Source organism: Moschus berezovskii, chromosome 14 (assembly GCF_049115385.1).
Source record: "Moschus berezovskii isolate FMDL1 chromosome 14, NW_MosBer_1.0, whole genome shotgun sequence".
In the NCBI taxonomy this organism is placed as follows: domain Eukaryota; kingdom Metazoa; phylum Chordata; class Mammalia; order Artiodactyla; family Moschidae; genus Moschus; species Moschus berezovskii.
The window spans coordinates 68,775,820-68,796,927 of NC_142473.1; the positions used below are offsets into that span (position 1 = coordinate 68,775,820).

The following is a 21,108-nucleotide window of genomic DNA, read 5'->3' on the forward strand; positions in this document are numbered from 1 at the left end:
TACAAACCCCACACATAAACCTAAGTTTTATTTGACCTAAAGGTAAATTGCTTATTTATTTCTCCTTTTTAATATAAAGTCATTTTTCTGCCATCCCAAATTGTCATTGCCAAATACACAACACTGCATTTTAGTCAGTCATTTTTATTTTCCGCAGAGTTTTTCCAAACTACACACAACAAATGCTTTGATATAATCTAAGATAATAAAATAGTTGAACAACTTTTTTTTTTTTTTAGATTTACATTTGTATAGAAACAATCTGTGGAACTCCTCACTTCAAAACTAAGGTGTCTAAAAACAGTGATTCATCAGCATTGCTTTAAATAATTGTTTGGTTAAAGTTGTAGTTTTCATTCTCAACTAAAATGTTGTCTCCATGCAGTCCCTTGGGTCCAAAGCTTAAGGCCTTGGTGAGGTGGCCAAGAAGAAAAGGATGGCCACTTTTTACCTCTGTCCTTTCCTCGTGTGGAGGACAGGGGCTGGAACAGGGTTGTCATAAAAACCAGGAAGAAAATAAATCAATTGCACATCTCTAGTTTTCAAGGGTCAAAGACATAACAAGTCTGGGCAGAACATGTCCCTCTCTGTAGATGGAAGTCCCATTATGCCGGCACAGCAGCCCCCACCAGTCTCTCCTTGGCTAATCATGTCAGTTATTACCCACAGGCTGTGGCCGCTGTCCCTACGCTCTCCCCCAAGGCCAGTCATTTTGTGACGTTTAAGTTTTGCCCCTTGCGTTATGTCACTTGGATGCTGTGTCTTGGTTCTTGGTGCCCAGTTAGGGGCTACCATCCCCTAAGAGATGCCTCAGCCCGCCCTCAAACCCCCAGAATGAAGACCCCATGGAGACAGGGGCTTCTCAGGGAGTCTCCTCCCTGAGGCGCTGGGGCCACTGGCCTATATCATCCCATTGATCTTAGTCCACTCGTAGATGTCCTGCTCACACACTATGTCGGAGTTGATGAGGAGGTATCTGTCGCCCACACAGAAATGCTTCTGACAGGCGGCACACTTGAAACATTCCAGGTGATACACTTTGTCCTTCACCCGCATCGTCATCTCGTAGGCACGGATCCGCTTGTCACAGGACGCACAGAGGCCGTCTTGGCCGAAAAGCCTGTGGGGAAGAAAGAGAGAGAAGCTAAAAAGGCAGGAGCAGAGACAAGACTGGAAGAAAGAGCCTGAGGATGGGTTCCATGATGTAGGCTGGATTTCCAAGATGTCGGGAAGCAAGGAGCAGCTGGGTCCAGACAGACGGCCAACTAATGCATCCTCACCACAACCATCACCAATCCACAGTCTTTCCTAGGAGGAAGAGGGCCTCTGACATGAAGCCACGCCTGGGGCGTTTGGCTTTGGCATAACTCGAGTCCTCTCCCAGCTTTTCGGGTGCCCCAGGACCTGCCTCTGCGAAAAGACTCTTAACTGAAGTGATTTAAGAGGTTAGCTGTGTGTAAACTGATACAGCCATGACGGAGAAGGGGATGGAGATACCTTAAAAACTTAGGAATAAAACTACCATGTGACCCAGCAAGCCCCCTACTGGGTATATATCCTGAGAAAAGCACAATTCAGAAAGACACGTGCACCCCGCTGCTCATGGCAGCACTATTTACAATGGCCAGGCAGTGGAAGCAGCCTAGATGTCCACTGACAGATGAATGGATGGAGAATTGTGGCACACGCACACACACACACGCACACACATGCATGCACACACACGCACACACATGCATGCACACACACGCATGAACACACACACGCATGCACACGCACGCACGTGCACACACACGCATGCACACACTCATGCACACACTCATGCACACACACACACACGCACACACATGCATGCACACACACGCACACACATGCATGCACACACACGCACGAACACACACACGCATGCACACGCACGCATGTGCACACGCACGCACGTGCACACACGCACGCACACACACTCATGCACACACACGCACGCACACACGCATGAACACACACGCACACACACGCACGCACGCGCACACACGCACGCACGAACACACGCATGAACACACACATGCACGCACACACGCACACGCATGCACACACACAATGGAGTATTACTCAGCCATAAAAAGGAACGGATTTGAGTCAGTTGTGGTGAGGTGGATGAAGCTAGAGCCTGTTATACAGAGTGAAGTAAATCAGAAAGGGAAAAACAAATATTACATATTAACATGTATATATGGAATCTAGAAAAATAGTACTGATGAACCTGTTTACAGGGAAGGAATGGAGACACATGTAGAGAACGGACTTATGGACACAGCAGAGGAAGGAGAGGGTGGGATGAATTGAGAAAGTGCGTTGACATATATACACCATCATGGGCAAAAGAGATAGCTAGGGGGAAGCTGCTACATAACACAGGGAGCCAGCCTGGGGCTCTGTGACAACCTAGAGGGTAAATCAGGGGACGGGATATATATATATTATATATGGTTTTACATATATAATTATGACTTACTCATGTTGTACGGCAGAAACCAACACAACATTATAATTTTCCTCCAATTAAAAAAAATAGGTTAGGCGTGGATTGTGCGTTTCCTCCCAAGAGAACTTTTATTTTAGAAGAGGAGCAGGCGTAAACCCCAGGGGCCTTCTTGAGAGGAATGAAATGAAATGGGCATTTTTCTGAGGCTCCCTCCCACACACCATCACATCAAGGGCTCTAATTCCACCCACGGGGAGGGCTGGTCATTAACTTCTCCAGAGCCACTCAGACCATTGCACACAACATCTCTATAGGACCCCAGCTTCTGGGAGATGGAGGGAATTCAACAGTGAACAGTCAGTCCCTCAGCCACCAGGGGGACGAGCAGTCTCTCTCCATATAGAATGGAAGATCCTAATTCAAGATCCTCGCTGGCCCAATGGCATAAGTCTCTGAAAAACTTCTCTTCTGTCATCAAAATCAAGACCCTCCTAAGTCTCAGTTGACTGGTCATTTATTTTAAGCAACATGCAGTGTCAAAGCAGGAGATGCACTATGGTGCCTAGAGCATGCTAAGTTGCTTCAGTCCTGTCCGACTCTGCACATGCGACTCTCCTGTGCGACCCTATGGACTGAAGCCCTCCAGGCTCCTCTGTCCATGAGATTCTCCAGGCAAGAAGACTGGAGTGGGTTGCCGTGCCCTCCTCCAGGGGATCTTCCCAACCCAGGGATCAAACCCGCATCTCTTACCTCTCCTGCACTGGCGGGTGGGTTCTTTACCACTAGTGCCACCTAGGAAGGCCAGAGCCTAGTGCATTGGTTCTCAAAGTGTGGTCCTGGGACCAACTGTATTTGCATCCCCTGGGAACTTGCTAAAAATGCACACTCAGGCCCTCCTGATTAAGACGCTCTGTGGGTAGAGGCCCAACTGTCTATCTGGTCCTGAATATGGCCAGGTGATGCTAATGCAGGCTGAAGTTTGAGAATCAGCCCAGACGAGTTGGATAACACAAGCGCTGGAATCAGAAGACTCAGATTCAGGCAGGACTGGCCCTGAGTACCTAAGTGACCCTGCTGAGACCTCTGATGACTGTGAGCTTGTGGAATGATAGTCATCACAGCATCAACCTCAACCGGCTGTTGGAGGATGGAACGCAGCAAGTCAAAGCGCCAGCACTCAAGGGTGAAGCCAACGTTGGCTGGGTTTTAACACATCTTGGGGGTATTCCCAAAGAGGCCAGTCTTGCTGCCTAATTACATGGCATGTCAGCAGGTCTTTTCCATAGGAAACCTTCAGGGCAGTTTTAGGTAAATGCCTGTTCTTCTCGGAAGTTCTTATGAATTTCAGCATAGCAGAGAAGCAACTGGTAGGTTCTGAGAGGATGTAGGGATGATGAGAGCAGTTGACAAATTTAGAGCAGAAAGAATGGAACCAGGAAGATGCCGTCTGTGGGTAGAGAGCTCGCGGTTACAGCCAAGCTGGCTAGTTTCCCTCCAAATCCTGCTCTCCATGCAAAGAACTCTGAGTGTTTTCAAGGTCCCACCTGGGAGCAAACTCATTACTGGGGGAAGAACACTTCATCCCAAGACAGCAGATGGTGGAACTGTCGGGAACTGCCACCTTGGAGGTTATGAGGTGGAAAGACAGTTCTGATTTCCTGATTGTTCAGTAAGAGGAGTTTGGGCCTGAGTAAGAATAAATGACTCACATAACAGCATGTGTGGAAAGCAGCCAACCGCCTCGGTTGTGTGGCCCTTACGGAAGGGGAGCGTTCATTAAAGGGAAATCGGGGGGTAAATTACAACACACGTCAGGCAGTTAATGACGGGAAGCATGGAGGACTAATATCTGGGCGACACCTTCAGATCCCAACATCACCTCCAACCAGCCAGTTCTCCTGGAGCCAGGGACATCCTCTGCCTTGGCTTCCGTGTCTTAAGCTGTAAGACAAGAGAACTGGAAGGGAAGAAAGGCCTCTACAGCCCCTTCCAGCTCTGGTTTGCTGAGACTTCACTAAGTGAAAATAAGCTAGGACTTAACATCTAACTTGCACGTTCACCTCTGGCACCAAGAATCGGTAACGTAGGCTGGCTACCCCAGAAACTGACCCTGAGGCCAGGACTTATTAAGGATGTGTCATCAGGGAAAATAGGTACAGCGGCAAGGGAAACCAGACAGAAGATGGCAGGCAGGCCAAGGTGTAGTCTTGGGCCAAGTCCCTCAGAGGGGAGCTTTGACCTGAATGCACGGGGACTCTGGGGTGTAAGTCATGTCTCCAAGTGGCCTTGGCTCCAGGAAAAATCACTGGACTTCGGTCTCTGGCAGTGCCAGCCACTGGGCAAGGTCTGCTGGGCATTGGGTGGGTGGGGGTACTGGGCAGGTTTCTGGCTTTATCAGAAAGGTGCTGTTGAAGGTAAAACAATAGTGGGTGGGGGCTGCACTGAGCACAAAAATCGTAAAAAGGGATCTGAGGGGATCCGGACTGACATTAACAGTTAATACTGACATTAACAGCCACTGTTAAGTTCCCAAGAAAACAACATAAATAGCACATGGTTTATTTAGGTTCAGGCTTCCCTGGTGGCTTAGATGGTAAAGAATCTGCCTGTAATGCAGGAGACGTGGGTTCGATCCCTGGGTCGGGAAGATCCCCTAGAGAAGGGGATGGCTACCCTCTCCAGTATTCTTGCCTGGAGAATTCCATGGACAGAGGAGACTGGTGGGCTGCAGTCTATGGGGTCACAGAGAGTCGGACACAACTTGGCGACTAAGAGTTTATTTAGGTTCTGCATTGGGGATCTCCTGATTATGTGAGGCTAAATGTCTGAAAAAGACTTTAACAGGCCAGGCAGCAACTGGAAACCCTGGAGAGAAGTTCTCCTGGGGTGACGGAAGTGGGGGTCGGGGGGTCGGGGGTAAGGACTGAACACTATCCCAGGACACATTTCCTCACTCCTCCAACTTGCCTTTTGCAAAGGCACTGTCAGCTATGTTAAGAATGCAAGCAAACAAGTCCATGGCTGAAGGGCCATGCCTGCAGCAAGAAATGATTTTTCTCCTCTGTCAAGAGGTGTCATGTCTAAAGCTTCCACCTGCCCATTTTAATAACAATAATATAAATATGAAAGGATGGCTGGAAACGCCTGCACTAACACAGAGTTAATTAACATGTTGCCTAGGAATGTAGCAGAGAGAAGAATTATTTCATGTCACCAAGACACAAGTTAATTAACACTGGGTTCTCCCAGACTTTTTTTTCTTCTCTCCTTTTTAAAAATGCAAGAGATTAACAAGCCCAGGCAGCACAGGGTTTTCTTCTTGAATGTTATATAAAACCTCAGAGATAGGGAGAAACCTCGGCTCTTTTGACCTTACTCTATCTGTACTTCATTTAATAAGATTCAAATGATTTGACAGGGATGTAGTCAGGGGGCCCAGTGGGAATCATTTACCCGTCTGCTCTTCTGCACTGACTTGGCAAACTAGTAGCAAGCAGAATCAGGTCTCTATTTATCCCAGTTCTATTTTCTTGTTCCATAATAATAATAATAAATGGTCAAAATTAAAATCATGATCCTTGGAAACTCGACTTCTTTTCTTTGAATCACCACATTTACAAGGACTTTAATCAGGAAATTTAGGGGGGAGAAAAAGCTTATTCTGTCAGTCTCTGGGTAAACAGATAAGCTTGCTTTACCATGGAATTGCCTGCAATTTTTTTTTAATGTAAAATGCTCTGAGGGCAGGTTTGGGAGAAAGAGCTGGCCTGGCAGCCAAGGGCACTGGAGTCTAAACAAGCTTCCCTGGGTTGGGTGGTCCTAATGTATTAAGGCTGCATGCTCCACAGACCCTGTACCCCACGAAGATGGCAAAAAAACTGACAGCTACACAGTCGAGCAGATTTGACAGCAGAGGGCATAGAGTTACCTGTGCCGCAGCTAATATGAAACTGGAAATTTCATATGAAACTAGAACATTCCAGGCAAAGGCACTCGTTTGAGAGTGGGAAAATTCACATAGCCAAACGTGTGACCCGGAGTATCCGAGATAGCTTCAGAGCCTGTCTCAGCAGAGTTCCTCTTTTGCCTTTCCAGTCTTCATCACTTTGTTCATTAGGTTGGGAAAGACTCTAACGATAAATGTCATGAGGGTTACTGAAAGACAGCAGCTAACATCTATTTGATACCCATGCACCACGCCAAGCACCATACATGTACCACCCCATCTAATTCCCACCCCTTCCTGGAACTAGGTACCTCTATTCTATAACCCCATTTTACAGATGAGGAAATTGAGGCTTAGGAAGGTTATATAACTTGCCCAAGGTCACAGAGCTAGAAAGCAGTGGTGCTAGGGCTCAAATCTACAGCTGACTTCAGGGCCTTCCTGCTGTGACCAAAAGTGCTTGGAGTGCTGGGGCGAGATTGTACTTTCAATTTTTTAAAATGTATTTTTAACTGAAGAATAATTACAATACTGTGTGGAGTTCTGCCATACATCAACATGGATCAGCCATAGGCATACATATGTTCCCTTCCTCTTGAGCCTCCCTCCAACCTCCCACCCCATCCCACCCCTCTACGTTGTCTCAGAGCCCCAGATTGAGTTCCCTGAGTCATACAGCGAGTTCCCACTGGCTCTCTATTTTATATACATTAGTGTACATGTTTCCATGCTACTCGTTTAAAATTTCTCATCACATTATATCGAGATCTTACAAAAGAATACTTAGAAACCTATGCGTATGTTTTTGGAGCATCAGATGAGCTGCTAGGAATCCACCCTCAAACTTACAAGCTTCAAAACTCCCAGTTCCCTTGGCATACCCTGTGCCTTCCTCCCCCACCCTCTCCCCTTGTCTGACCCCCAGAGGAAACCACTATTCTGAATTTTGTCCTCATCACTCTCTTGCCTTTAAAATCTTAGAACTGGACCACACAGGCATGTGTCCCCGAGAACATGCTTCTCTAACAGGAAGAAAGGCCAACTGCTCCCCTGCACAGGGCAGCTGAGACCAGCGTGATCTCTGCTGGCCCAGGAGGCAGGCGCCAGGGAGACAGAGCTAGGGCCCCAGGAGGGCGGTGAGGACGCACCTGAGATAGTCTCGGCGGCAGAGCTTCCGGCCCAGCTTGTAGTAGAGGCGCCGGCCCACCTCGCCCAGCCGGCACCCGCAGAGGTCACAGCTGAGGCAGTCCTCGTGCCAGTACTGGTCGATGGCCTTCAGGAAGTAGCGGTCCCCGATGTTCTGCTGGCAGCCTCCGCATGTCAGCAGGGACGGGGGCATCTGCAGCACCTCGTCCACCGGCTCCCTGGAAGGAAGGCCACGCATTAGGGATGGCCTCACCTCAGGGAGGCCAGCACCAGGGGCTCAGGAGTCACGCTGCGCCCCACAGAGAACCTCACTCAACTGTCTGATGACATTGGAGAAAGCAGGGGAGAGCACACACCCAGGGCAGACGGCAGAGAGGCCCTGCCAGCCTTGGGTTAGGACAGGAAAGAGCTAGCCCCTATGTTCCAGATCCTGGAAGAAGCAAGGGCGGGGCACCAAGAGGCACCCAGGCAAAGGGTACTGCACCCCCCCCCGCCCACCTACAGCCCTGCCCCCTCCCAGACCTGTGGTCTCTCTTCTTCTTGATCCCTCCTCCCCTCCTACTCCACCTCCACCCACGCCTCATCTCTTTCCTCCCCCCATATCCCGGAGCCAAGGGCACTGCCCAACCCCAGAGGAGGCACCAGGACTCTAAGAGTTGCTTGTGGCCAAAACAGTGACTACCCAGCGGGTTAAACATCTGCAAATTCCCTTTTGAATCTCTGCGCCACCTTGCCTCTATCCCTTTCCAACTGCACGAATGTAGAGATGAGGAGGAAAGGGCCCCCAAATTATTTTAGGTTGGTTTCTCTTTCCCAAATAAAAATACCATCAAGATATAATAGAAATTCTCACTATTGTTATTTTTAACAGAAACTCCACATCCTATCCTTCTTATGGAATGAGTCCTTGAGGAAAAATCTCAGGTGTTAATTAAAGCCACTGTTATATTTATAAAGGAGATCAAACGGAACTTTTTGCACATGAACACTTTCACAGCAGCAAAACTGATTGGCATGAAGTTGATTTAGGAAAGAAAATGGGGAGGGGGCAATAGTTCTTTTCGAGAGAGAGTGTGGAAGGCAATTAAACACTGAAATCTCCTCCAGGCAATTGTTAAGAGTGAGCCTATGCCATGCGTTCTTTCATGACAAAATCATACAGTGTCTCCAGTTCACTTAACTGGAATCTGAATCCTTTTGTTTTACATTTTAAAAGAAATAACTTTACTTGCCAGAAGAAGATAAAGAAAAACAGAGTGCGAGAAATGATTCCTGCACCAGATGGGACATAGGAAAAACTGAATACCTGTTGATCTGTAGCAATTAACAAATGCTCTCTTGAACTTCACTCAAACACAAATCTCTTTTTAAAAAATCTATTATGTTTGGAAAAATGGACCTGCTTCCAACTGTGAAATTCCCAAAGGGAATTTCCCCCTTGGTACCTTGAGGATATAAATCTGTCTCCTATTTCCAGCTGATGCTGGCTTACTTGGTGACCTTGCATCCTGACTGGCCTGTGCCCACAGCATTTAAGGCCCTTTATACTTAGGAAGGATTAGGCTCAGGGAATCAGTGTTGATAACACACTCTGACACCTTCAGAGAACTCTGTCTGTAAAGTGCACACTTCCCTGTGAATGAATATTCAGCCCACACTTTGTAGAATGGGTATGAGGGTCCTTTGTGAGATGATCTCCTTTTAGACCAGGGAAGTGTTAAACCCAAACTAATTATCTCCTAAAATCTCCAGACTTTAAATAGAGTTTTAAACATCCACTGAAGCCTGACTTGTCTTTGTTCCCACAGGTTATGTATAAGGACTTCCACCCTTCCTCCTGAAAAATAAAACACCCAGCATTTTCCTGTGCATCGCCTCAGAATCACTTCTCTTCCCTTTTCACAGCCTGTGGCCTTACTTTAGGCTTTCAGAAACATTCATGGAACCTCAACACCACTGGATGCCCTGACGCAGATCCTGCCAACCAACTGTGAAAGAAGAGAATTTGCACTTAGCTGGTGCAAAACTGCCTGGAATTAAAATGAACTGCTCCTGTTATTCACAGGGAGGCAGTAGGGGCCACCGATGCCACAGTAGAGGAAATCTGTGTGTGTGTGAATTCTGTCTGTCTTTCTGTCTAAATGTTTCATTTGCATAGGCCTAGCAAGTTTCTGGGTGTAATTTGGAGTTGCTGATCAGACTGACCTCAGTCACACTGACCCAAGTATGTACACACTGAAGTATCTGGTAGGGTAGTGGTCCACAGGAGAAATGCTAAGCCAAAAAGCTACTGTCTGTGATGGCCTAAGATGAGATAGGAAAGGACTGGATAAGATTGGCTCTATCTTTCTATAATTAAAGATAATATCACATTATCTTTGGTGGGTGTTCCAAGCCAATAACTGTGGGACTCACCCTCTAATTAATATTTTACATTCTCCTAGAGCGTATCTGAATATTATACCTCAATACACTTTGGCCTGGATTTCTGAGATAATCTCAACAGTTTCCAAGAAAGATACGGGAAAAAAATGTTCTGCAATAATTTCTCAGCTAGCTTGTCAATCTCCAATTAGAGCCTATCTTCACTGGGCAAATAGTCAAGTAAAGGATAGAGAAGAGCACCCTACTGAGCATCCTTCTGCAGATGCCTGCTGTGTTATGAGGTGAAGATGTTTCAATTTTCCAGTCTCTTTGTGAAAAAGCACAAACTTTGAAAGGAGCAAACTTCCTTCAGGGAACTGAAACCTCCAGATTTATCTTCTAATAAAAAGATTAGTAACTAAGTTCTGTTGATTGAAAAGGCATTAGGCACCTTTCAAAGGTAATTCATCCAATTCACTCTCTTATCGTATTACTATCATCTTGCCCAGGCTCTGAAAACTCAGGGCTAAGTTGTAATTCTAGGTTTGTTAAAAAAAAAAAAAAAAGTGAGCAAAGCACCCTTCCCAGAGTTTTCCTAAATAAATACTTATTAAAAAAAAAAAAAAGCAATGTTTATTTTTTTCCCTGAGAATTTAAGGAAGCTGGGTTTTTGTTAGAACAAACCTGACTCCTTGTAGACCTGGCTTCTGAACCTTCAAGATTGAATAGTGATGTTTATATTCTCACTGGATCATGGTTACTTCCTGTGTTTTATGAGAACACGCTGAGCTTTTATGCTGGTAACTGAGGGTAAAACCCAGGTATATAAACACCATAGGAGGCTGAAATTGGGAGGAGGAGGTATTTCAATCAGGAAAGCACAATTCTTTTAAAGCAGGAAAAGAAAACAAAACAAAACAAATGCCTCTTAAAAGCACAAATGGACAAGTCATTAACCAGCTCCTTTGGTCTGTGTAACAAATCCCTTCAAAGGATTTAGATGGGGACTTCAAAGGAATAAAAATTCTCAAAACCAGACAGCTAATGAATCTTAAAAGGGCATTTGCGCTGACGGGAAAATGATACCTTAAACAGCCCATTCTCCCCACGTTAACACTGAGCAATGGGCTGAAGGTAAAGGCGGAAGAGGGGGATACTTCAAACCAGTCAGGGACTCAGAAAACAAATGCGGTTCATTTAGAGCTCTGGTTCCCAGACCCTAAGCCCTTTGAGACTGGGACAAAAGCCGTAAGGCTCCGCTCTCCGGAAAAATTCACCCGTATCCAAAATGGTGCACTAACTTTGGAGGTTCAAAGGTACCCATCGGTGGACTCCGATGGGAGAGACGTGTCCGCGTATCCAGACTAACTCCCGTGTTGTCCGGCTGCTCTAAAGTCTCTGGAGGCCTGAGTGAGCTCCGAGGTGAACTCTCGCACCTCCTCACCCGCGGGTCCCCGGCGCCGCGGGCAACCGCTCCACCTGCGGACCCGGAAGGGGACCGTCGGGGACCCCCGGGGAGGGGGCTCCACTTGTAGTGTCCCTCTTTCCAGGACCAAACGGACAAAGAGAAGGAACGAGAGGGGAGAAGGGAGCAGAATGGAGTCCTGAAGGCTCTCGGGACTGCACCGGCGCGCCTCTGACCTCCCCCTGTGCATGCTCCGGTGCAAACTTTCTGGCCCGAAGTGGCTTTAGGGAGCGTCCCAGGGAGCCGCGATGGGCCCGCTGAGGCGCGGGGCCGACCCCTCTTCCTGCCGCCCGCCACCCAGCTCCTCTCCCAGTGTCCCCGGAGTCACCCAAGAGGATGCGGGAGCCCCGCGCACTGGGCAGCGGGAAGCAAGGGCACGCCGCGGGCGCGCACCTGGAGCCTTCCCGCCGGCCGCCCGCCCCACCCCGCCGCCCCGGGGCGCGAGGCCGTGGACCCCGGGTGGCAGGGGCGCCGCACTTACTCAGATGGGTCCAGGCTCTTCCTCTCGATGGCCGAGGACATTGGGGAGGGAGGTGGCGTGCCAGGCGGCGGGGGCGCTCCCTTTGTGGCGCGGGGCTGGCCGGCTGCAGGGGCTCGGACCCCCTCGGGTGCTCGGGCGCCGCCGCCGCCGCCGCTCCTGCGCCTCTTCTTGCCCCGGCGCTCTGGCGGCGAGCTCGCCCCTCCGCGCTCAAGGACAGTCACCGCGCTCCCTTCAAACGCCAAAGAGAGAGAGCGAATCACCGGGCTGCCGGCGCGCCGCGGCCGAGGCGGGGACCGGGGCGCGCAGCCTGGCCCCGGGCGGCTGCAGCTGCTGCTGCTGCTCAGGACTTAACCTTCCATCCCGGTCCCGCCGCCGCCGCCGCCGCCGCCGCCGCCGCCGCCACCGCCGCCGCCGCCGCCGCCGGGTCTGGCTCGGCTCGCGCGCTGTCGCCGGCTCCGCGCCGCCCGCGGGGATGGTGCGCGCCCGCCCGGCTGCCCCGCGCCCCTCGCACCTCCGGCCGGGGTCGCGGCGCGCGGCTCGCCGCCGAGGGCAGGGAGGGGGCGGCGGCCTGGGGGCGGGGAGGGGACCGCGCCTCTCTCCCCCGGCTCCCTCCTCTCTCGGGAAGGTCTATTTTCGCTCAGCTTCCCTCTGTCTCTGGTTTCATTTCCTTTTTCCTGATCACGATTCAAATACAATAGAAGGAAATCACATTTAAAGAGACAGCTGCCCGGTCCCCCCCCCCCCATCTTTTTTCTTCCCTTTTTTTTTAAAACGGGGCTCCTGGGGATTAGCGATACAAACAGCGGCAGCCGCAGCAAGGCTGAGTTGGCTTCTTAAAGGGGCCAGCGTCGGGGACAGGGAGACTCGCTCGGAGAACACCTCTCCTTGCAGGGGCGGCTGGGTTGCCTGTAAAGCATTCTTTAGGGCTTTCCCTCTTCGGGGTTCCCCTTTTGGTTAACTACGATTGAAAGTGACCAGCGGGCCGCTCAAGGAAGAAAGAAAAAACGAGAATGTGAAATAAACACATACAGAGATGTACTCGTTCCAAGTGGCTTTCGCGCGCGTCCGGGGTTGGAGGTCCCAGGTCCGCGGACAGGGAACGCGGAGATGCCCCACAGACAGCGCGGCTCTGCTGGCTGAGGACTTGTGACTGCGTCTGCGCTCCAAAAAGACGACGGGAGCTGTGCGAGCAGGGACCGCACGGGCTGGGTACGCCTGAGCAGTACCAGGGGCAGCTAATCCCGAGGGAGGGTGTTTGGGAGGGACCAAGCTGGTCTGAGTCTCCACTCCATCTGCTGGCGGCAGAATTCCCTCCCTCAGCATCTTTAAAAATCAGACCCCTGCGGTTAAACTGGCCCCTGTAAAGGGCCAATAGCACTCTGCACAGAGAAAGTGCCTCTCCAATGAAGGAGAGCAATGCTTGGAGACTATCTTGCCCTGGGTCAGGAAAAGAGAGAGAAAGCAGATTTAGTTCAGGTTTCCCCTCTAATCTCAAGGGCAAATTCCAAGAAGAAAGGGGAATGTAGAAGGGGAGAGGAGGAAGCTAATAGTCTTCTCTTCAATAGAGCAAAGCTTTAGGTCCCTTGGGCCTCATCAGAGTTCCCTGAAAATAATTGCATTCAGAAATTATTACTAAAGGCCTACTAGTGCACGCCACAAGTCTTGTAAAGAAGAAGCTACCAGTATTCTCAGGATCCATGGTTTTATAGGAGCAGTCTAGAACATGATCATGGACACTGTATTCCCCGTTTAAAGATGACACTGAAGGGTCTGGATGAGTTCACCCTGGAAGGTGGTGATTGAAGTCAGAAGTACATCCCTGTAGGCTTCGTTTTCCTTGTTTAAAGCTGATTCTAGCTTCTCACATGCATACCTAGAATTTACCATTGTCTGCATGCTCTTGTCCTTTTCTTATGTCCATGTCCAAAGCCTGGGCCCCTATGGGTATAATAAAAATCTCTCCCTATTTCCTCCACCTTCTCCTATGTGTGTGTGTGTGTGTCAAAGGGAGTCTTAAGAGCAGCTTTGGGTCCAGCTCAAGCCTTTCAATCTAAAAAGAACCACTCCTGCTCAGGCCCTTGTTTTTAATTAAAAAAGGAAGAATGTCTAGCATTTTTAAGTCAGTCTAAATTATGTGATAAACATATAACCCACCACTCTACACTCGGACACGACTGAGCGACTGAACTGAACTGAACTGAACTACAATCAAAAATGAAAATCAACAAATAGGCTTTGATGAGCAATTCACCTGCTTACAACCAATCAGTGTGGTGGTGAAACGCTAAGACTTGGGACTGCCTGTGTCTGATTTAGGCTCTTACTTATCAGCTGCTGCTGCTAAGTCATTTCAGTCGTGTCCGACTCTGTGTGACCCCATAGATGGAAGCCCACCAGGCTCCCCTGTCCCTGGGATTCTCCAGGCAAGAACACTGGAGTGGGTTGCCATTTCCTTCTCCAATGTGTGAAAGTGAAAAGAGAAAGTGAAGTCGCTCAGTCGTGTCCGACCCCTAGCGACCCCACGGACTGCAGCCTACCAGGCTCCTCCATCCATGGGATTTTCTAGGCAAGAGTACTGGAGTGGCTTGCCATTGCCTTCTCCGTACTTATCAGCTAGTGGAGCCTATCTAGGAAAGTCACTTAATCTGAAGAGGCAGTATTGGGTAGTGGCTGTGGAGTCAGACTTCTTTCATAACAACCCACACTTTCCTACCTGTGAACCTAGTGGAAGAGCAGGAATTTGTAAACTCCCAAGATCCTTATCTGTCAATGGGGGTACCAGAGCCTATTGCATCAATTATTGTGAGGATTAAATGAGTAAACGCATGCAGTGTGACCCGTAGACCTGTAATGAACTGGGGATAATAATGGATATGAGATTACATGCATGCAAAGCATTTGGTGTGTATTAAGCACTCATAAATGGTAACTTCTGTGTTGTAGGAAAAAAATCACTGGGAGAATTTAGAGAGTTTGAAATTAAATTCAAAGGTGAAATGGAGGTTAAAAATAAGAGCTTTCCAATTTCCCACCTAGATTTGAAAACCTGCCCCATTTTTAAAAAGCAAACAGAACAGTGTCCTTTCACTTCACCTCCTTGTGCTCATATACAAAACATATGCATTTTCCAGTTTAATGTTCACTGTCTTGGTGACTACGTGATGTGTTTTCATCTGCTTGCTTTTATTAAATCTGATAACGTGCCTCCTTCCTTGCTATATAGTTTTGCATGGAGCCTAAGTTAGTTATTAAATATATCCCTGGGTTCCAGGAGGTAACCTCCAAACAGCCAACTTTGGGACATGAAGTTTCCTTTTAATAATATGCTTCTGTTTTGACCCGAATGTATAAAGAAAGAGTGATTACTGATGACTTTGGGTCACTTTCTTATCTTTCACCACTCTTTGGGGAGAACTTCCTTAGAGAAAGTGAATATTTGAAATGGTATCTTAAGATTTCAATTTCACACACAGTGGTTGTAAGGAATAACTGCCTGCCGGTAGGATTTCATTTCTATTCAATGGGCAATTAAATTGCTCAAATTTAACATTTAGAATCGAGTCTCAAAATGTGTTTTCATTATGAATAATTTTAAAGCAATCATGACCTTATTGTATCCTTCCATACCAACGTTATGCCTTATGTAGAAGAGCAACTCAGTAACTAGGAGGCAATTCGAACATTTAAAATGGTTCTTGAGAGTTGAGGAAATCTGGACTTGATCCCTCCCCAGGGGGGTTGCAATTTAATTCCTTTTACCCACCCCCGACTCCTTGCAAATCTTACATACTTTAAAATTTAGAAAATTTCCCAGTTTTCCTTCCTGAATGTGAATGTCACAGGAAGACTGAATCAGTTGGCATGATGATTCTGACTCTAGGTGGATTACTTTCTTCCTGTTGGCATTTTCTATTCTTTTTGCTTATTACATCTACAATTGTTTTCTCAGGAAGAGCAGTTTCAAGTGACTAAGGCTACATTTCTTTGCTAAAATGGACTTCTAGCAGAAAAGAAAATGCAAATGTCATTGGGAAAATGCCAAGAATGACAATTTACCTCTTCTATTTTTTTTTTTTTTACAACTTTTAGAAGCCAAGTTGCATCATATACCTGTTAGTTGTGACATTCACATATGGGAACAAAAATAAAGATTTGTCTTATTATGGCTTCAGCTCCCATGGAAACTTCTTTAAACAACTCAGTTGCCACAGGAATCTGGTTTCCAAACTCATCTTAGAACATTTCAGGGCATGTTGATGGACCTATTTTCAGAATGTTATATCTATCAGTAACATTAGTGAAAAATAAACCAGTTTTCCTATATAGGAGAAAAAAGCCCCACAAATCTTTTTCAAAAATCTTTATCAACTGAGTTTAGGAGATGAACATAGGTGTCAGAAGGCATAACTCAGCTGTTTACTAGCTGGATGACTTGGGGGAAGTTATTTCACCTCTCTGAACCTCAGATTCTATATCTCTCAAATGGAGGCAACAGTAAATTCAGCAGGGTTGGGACTAGAGTAAGGGCACAGGGATACCTGCTTATTTCACGGGAGTTTTAAGAGGATTCAATAGGGTCATGTGTATAAAAATGCTCTGCACAGTGATGTAAATGCTCAGAAATGGTACCTGTTGTTATTACCCCATCTTTCAGAAGTCATCACTACTGTATCAGGAAGCAGCAATCTCCTAGCCAGTCAGGACACGCACCAAAGAATGCGGAGACAGGGGTGCTGCAGAAAAACCTGAAATGTACCTAAGACATCAGCTGTCTTCAGGCTTGGGAAGCCCCCACTTTTCAATCAGAAATTCAGGAATGTGACCATTTAGGTCCTAGGTAGAATGTTGACAGCTTCATCGCTTCCCTTCATCTGCTTCAGCCACATCCCTGATTGCATGTTTCTGATTTCCCCTTTCCAGCAACTTCTAAATCACCTGTTAGGACTGAGATGAGAGACAAAGTCAAACTGCTTAAGTAACTGTCCCCAAATGTCACAACTCCACAGCGAGGTCTTAAGCAGAGTTAAACTCATGGCGTGTCTGAGTAGAAGGAGCCTCTGAAATATGATTCCCAGCTTGCTCCTTGGAGCAGTTTGAAATGTTTCCCTAGTAGGCTACACTGTTCCTGCTCCAACCACAGCAGCTCTGCACCTATTGACATGTTGCTCAGCCTCTCTGGACTTCAGCTTCTGCATCCGTAAAGTGGGCATATTCAGGGTACCTATCTCACGGAACCACTATAACAATTCTGTGAAATGAGACATATTATATAAGGTACTTGGAAAGGAGACAGGCACAGAGTAAGCTTCTGCAGAAGATTTGGCTTATACAGAGAGATTCTAGCTTTAAAATATTTGAACACCCATTGGTGATTCAGAGCCCCATTGATGGACAAGGCAAGTGAGACCTAGAGTCAACAGTTCCTTCTTCTGTCTCTGTCCCCTTCAAATCCTCCCCCACCTTCTCTCTTGGGTACCAGACCTTGAATTTATTTGCTGCTCTGAATTCAAGGGGGAGTCAGAGCTGGGTGAGCTGATGCCCTTTGTTCATGAGATTCATATCCTCCCTTTAGTTTCTCAGACGTAGCCCTACCTGAGTGACACAACACAGTGCCTGGGATGCTCAAACAGCACACCTGAAATCCCAGCTCCTTTCTGTGGCCTTGAAAGCCTTATCCTTTCTGGCCCCTTCTACTCTTTTTCTTCACAACCCCTTCGCTATGCTAGATCCACACTGATGTTTTCCCTAAACTTTAAAACAAACCAAGTCAACTCCTGTTGGAGGGCTTTTGCACCTGCCCTTTCCTCTGTCTGAGATGCTCTTCCTCTAGAGCATCCTATGGCTCCCATGTACTTCATTCTGGTTCAAATGTTTATCCTTATAAGAGCCTTTTAAAATCCCATTTCTTATCATCCTCCATTCCCTTATCCTGCTTTATTTTTCTTCTTAGTATCATCATTAATTCCACTTTACTACATGTGTGCTTGTAGTTTTTTATGGGTTTGGCTTTGATCTTTCTTCCCAGCTAGAATATAAACTCCATAAGAATATGACTTGCTTCCAATTGTGTCTTTAGGACCTAGAATGTGCCTAGCACACAGTAGGCTTTCAATAACTGTTCATTGAATGAGTGAAGGAATGACAGCCCTGCTCCCTTTGGCCAATGCATGCCTGCACTGTGCTCTCCAGGTAAAAGTTGAGAGGGAACTTGAAGATCACTTGTTTTCCTAGACATTGCTATGGGGAGAAAATAAGGGCCCATATACCATTCAGATTCAGACCCAGGATTCGGTGTGGGAACCAGATCAAGCTCTTGGCTCCTAGGAACACACACATACAGGTGGTGTCAGAAACAACAAGGACCTGCTTGGAAGCTCGATTCTCCACTGCAGGTCCCCCATGCCCACAAGGAGACGTGGTCACAGTGGGCCAATGTGTAGAATACAGTCAATTCTATGGGTAAAGGCACAGGCTTTGGATATAGATAGGCTTATGTTTTAGTCCTGGCTCTTTCAGCTATGTGGTTTTAGACAAATCATTTGATAGCTCTGAGCCTCAGTTCCGTCACGTGTAGAATGAGGATAATTATATCTTCATCACAGGGTTGGAGGAATAAAATGAGATCATGCATGTCAAATGCTTAGCACAGTGTTCAATGGATGGTGGCTATTATTAGAATTAATGAAGCTAAGAGAACCTCGGAGGAGGATAGTCAACCAGGGCAGGCCTTTCTTGACACACGGGTGGATAACTGGAGTTATGTTACAATACAGGGCTCAGTCCAAGCAGGTGGGGTCAACCTCCTTGCCTGGGGGACTCTTGCCTTATCTCACCAGCTCGGACAACCCCCAACCCCCATGGGGCAGGTGGGTTAGACTCACAGACAGCTGGCCCAGCTTCGTACTCAGATAGGCAACAAAAAGAGATGGCGTCAGGAACCTGTCCTGGTCACTGGTTCTTCATAGCTGGGGGTCTCTGGTCTGAGACATCGCACTCCGGATAGACCTTCCATTGGAGGAGGGGCTGGGCTGCTTCTGGGGAAGCTATGTTTTCTGGCATTCTTGTCTAGCTGAGGGCCCAGAGCTTGGCGGGGGAAAGGAGTCTGACCTTCCTGATGACACCTGACTTCCTAAGCTCCAGACCTCAGCAAAAAGGAGTCTTATGTGTGATGCTCCTGGAAATACTTATAGCTGAGGGAGATATCTTTCAGCCAAAACCTGGGAAAGAACTGCTTGCTTCTTAGTGCCAATTTTCTCTGCTTCCCTTCAGCTACCCCTCATGTATCTGGTTGCCTGACAAACCCATCTGGACTATTCTTTTCTTCACTGTCACCACCCTGCTCAAAAATTTGCAATGACTCCCTTATAGCCTGTGATCACTGGCAAGTAGCTTAACTTTTTGGGATCTTGATGCTCTCATTTTATAGAAGAAAGAGGTGGACTGAAAGGTTAGAGCTGCAGCTCTATGTGAGATTCTGTCCTTCTAGAAGATCAAGACAAACTCTTGATTATTCCATGAAAGATGCTCATGACCCTGCCCATCCCATCGAATCAACTTCATATCCCAACCCCTTAGAGCCTGACCCTTCCCACCAACCAGGCTGCTCCTCTTTGACCTCGGACACCCGGCGCATGCCCATTGCTGTGCACTGTTTTGTTCTGTTCTTTCCATCAGGAATCTCTGCTTTGTCTGTGCTCCAAAACTTTGGTGCCAGAATTGTAGAGGGGTTAAGAATAGAGATTAATAAACCTGGTTTCTAGTCTCCACTTTGCAACTTACTATCTGGGGAATTAATCTTAGGCAAATCTCTGTGCTTCAGTGCCTGCGGTAATAAAACAGAGGCGATGATAAATACAGGGTGAAGAGGCATGGCTGAGATAATGTATGCAGCAGGCAGAGCACAGAGCCCGGCACACAGTGAGTGCTTGGTAATAGCAATCATCCTGCAGATGGTACAAAATCCTCCCCAGTCTTCTCTGCCTCTGCAGATTGTGTCCATCAACCTGGAGCCCACTCAAGCCACATCTCTGCGCTGAAGGTTTCTCTGTCCCCTGAACTCAGCTCCTTCCAGCTCTTGGTTCTGGGGCCTAGGTAGGTGCTCATTAGACTCTGCCTTGCAGAGCCATGAGTTTATGTGTGTGCACCATCTTGCCGTCTCATAAGTGACTTATGTTCTTAGAGAAGAGAGATCATAGTTTTCATTTTCACTAAATTTGGAGATATTCAATAATTCCTTTTGAATTAAAGACTTCACATATCACCACCATGTTGTCAGTTTCCCAATTCCTAGCTTCATACTGACATTCATTAAGATGTGAGGCTCTCCCGGCAGTCAGTACTAAGGATGGCTCATGCATTGTCAGCCATCAGTTCAGTTCAGTTGCTCAATCGTGTCCGACTCTTTGCGACCCCATGAATCACAGCATGCCAGGCCTCCCTGTCCATCACCAGACCTCTTTAAAAACCTTCCAACTCAAAACTATAAAACTCTTATAAGAAAACATAGGGTAAAAACTACACAACATTGGATTTGCCAATGACTCCTTGAATATGACACCTTTTATTGTCACAGGCTACAAAATGAAAAACAGACAAACTAGACTGCAAGTTAAAAACTTTGGTGTCTCAAAGGACAGTATTAGGAGAGTGAAAATGCACCCTATGGAATGGGAGAGAATATTTGCAAATCATATATCTGATAAAAGGTTAATATCCAGAATATTTAAAGAACTCCTATTATTCAACGGCAAAAAAAAAATTAAAAAACAGGCAAAAGACTTGAAGAAATATTTCTCTAAAGATGATATACAGATGGCCAATAAGCAGACAGAGAGAGGTTCAGAAATAATCATCATCAGAGAAATGCAAATCACAACCACAACACTTCACATCCATTAGGACAACTATTATCCCCAAAACAGAAAATGACAAGTGTTGGCAAACATGTGGGGAAATTGGAAATTCTATGGTCTGCCAACGGGAATATAATATATATATTGTATATAACATATGGGCTTCCCTGGTAACTCAGCTGATAAAGAATCTGCCTGCAATGCGGGAGACCCTGGTTTGACTCCTGGATCGGGAAGATCCCCTGGAGCAGGGATAGGCTACCCACGCTAGTATTTTGGGGGTTCCCTGGTGGCTCAGATGGTAAAGAATCTGCCTGTAATGTGGGAGACCTGGGTTTGATCCCTGTATTGGGAAGATCCCTTGGAGGAGGGCGT

At 47.2% G+C, this 21,108-nt stretch overlaps 1 protein-coding gene across 3 annotated transcripts; it reads right to left on the reverse strand.

The window, feature by feature from the left end:
• Nucleotides 1-128: 128 nt before the first annotated feature.
• LMO2 (LIM domain only 2) lies at nucleotides 129-13,046 on the reverse strand. Of its 3 annotated transcripts, XM_055423814.2 has the most exons (5): nucleotides 12,284-12,396; nucleotides 12,234-12,253; nucleotides 11,882-12,110; nucleotides 7,574-7,789; nucleotides 129-1,120 (listed from the first exon to the last, which is right to left on the reverse strand). In XM_055423814.2, exons 2-5 carry the CDS (start codon nucleotides 12,238-12,240, stop codon nucleotides 901-903), a joined length of 672 nt encoding a protein of 223 aa, XP_055279789.1. In that variant the 5' UTR covers nucleotides 12,241-12,253; nucleotides 12,284-12,396; the 3' UTR covers nucleotides 129-900. The 3 variants fall into 3 exon arrangements, with proteins under 3 accessions (XP_055279789.1, XP_088699362.1, XP_055279790.2); XM_088843236.1 differs by lacking the exons at nucleotides 12,234-12,253; nucleotides 12,284-12,396 and adding an exon at nucleotides 12,911-13,046; XM_055423815.2 differs by lacking the exon at nucleotides 12,234-12,253 and having other exon boundaries at nucleotides 12,393-12,642.
• Between the last annotated feature and the right edge of the window lie 8,062 nt (nucleotides 13,047-21,108).

Excerpts from the sequence above, each read along its gene's own strand:
- LMO2 (XM_055423815.2), bottom strand. The coding sequence starts at position 12,627 with ATGGGGGGGGGGGGACCGGGCAGCTGTCTCTTTAAATGTGATTTCCTT. Across the intron at positions 7,790-11,881 it reads AAGAGCCTGGACCCATCTGA|GGAGCCGGTGGACGAGGTGC; the intron begins GTAAGTGCGGCG and ends CCTTCCTTCCAG. Across the intron at positions 1,121-7,573 it reads TGCCGCCGAGACTATCTCAG|GCTTTTCGGCCAAGACGGCC; the intron begins GTGCGTCCTCAC and ends TCTTCCCCACAG.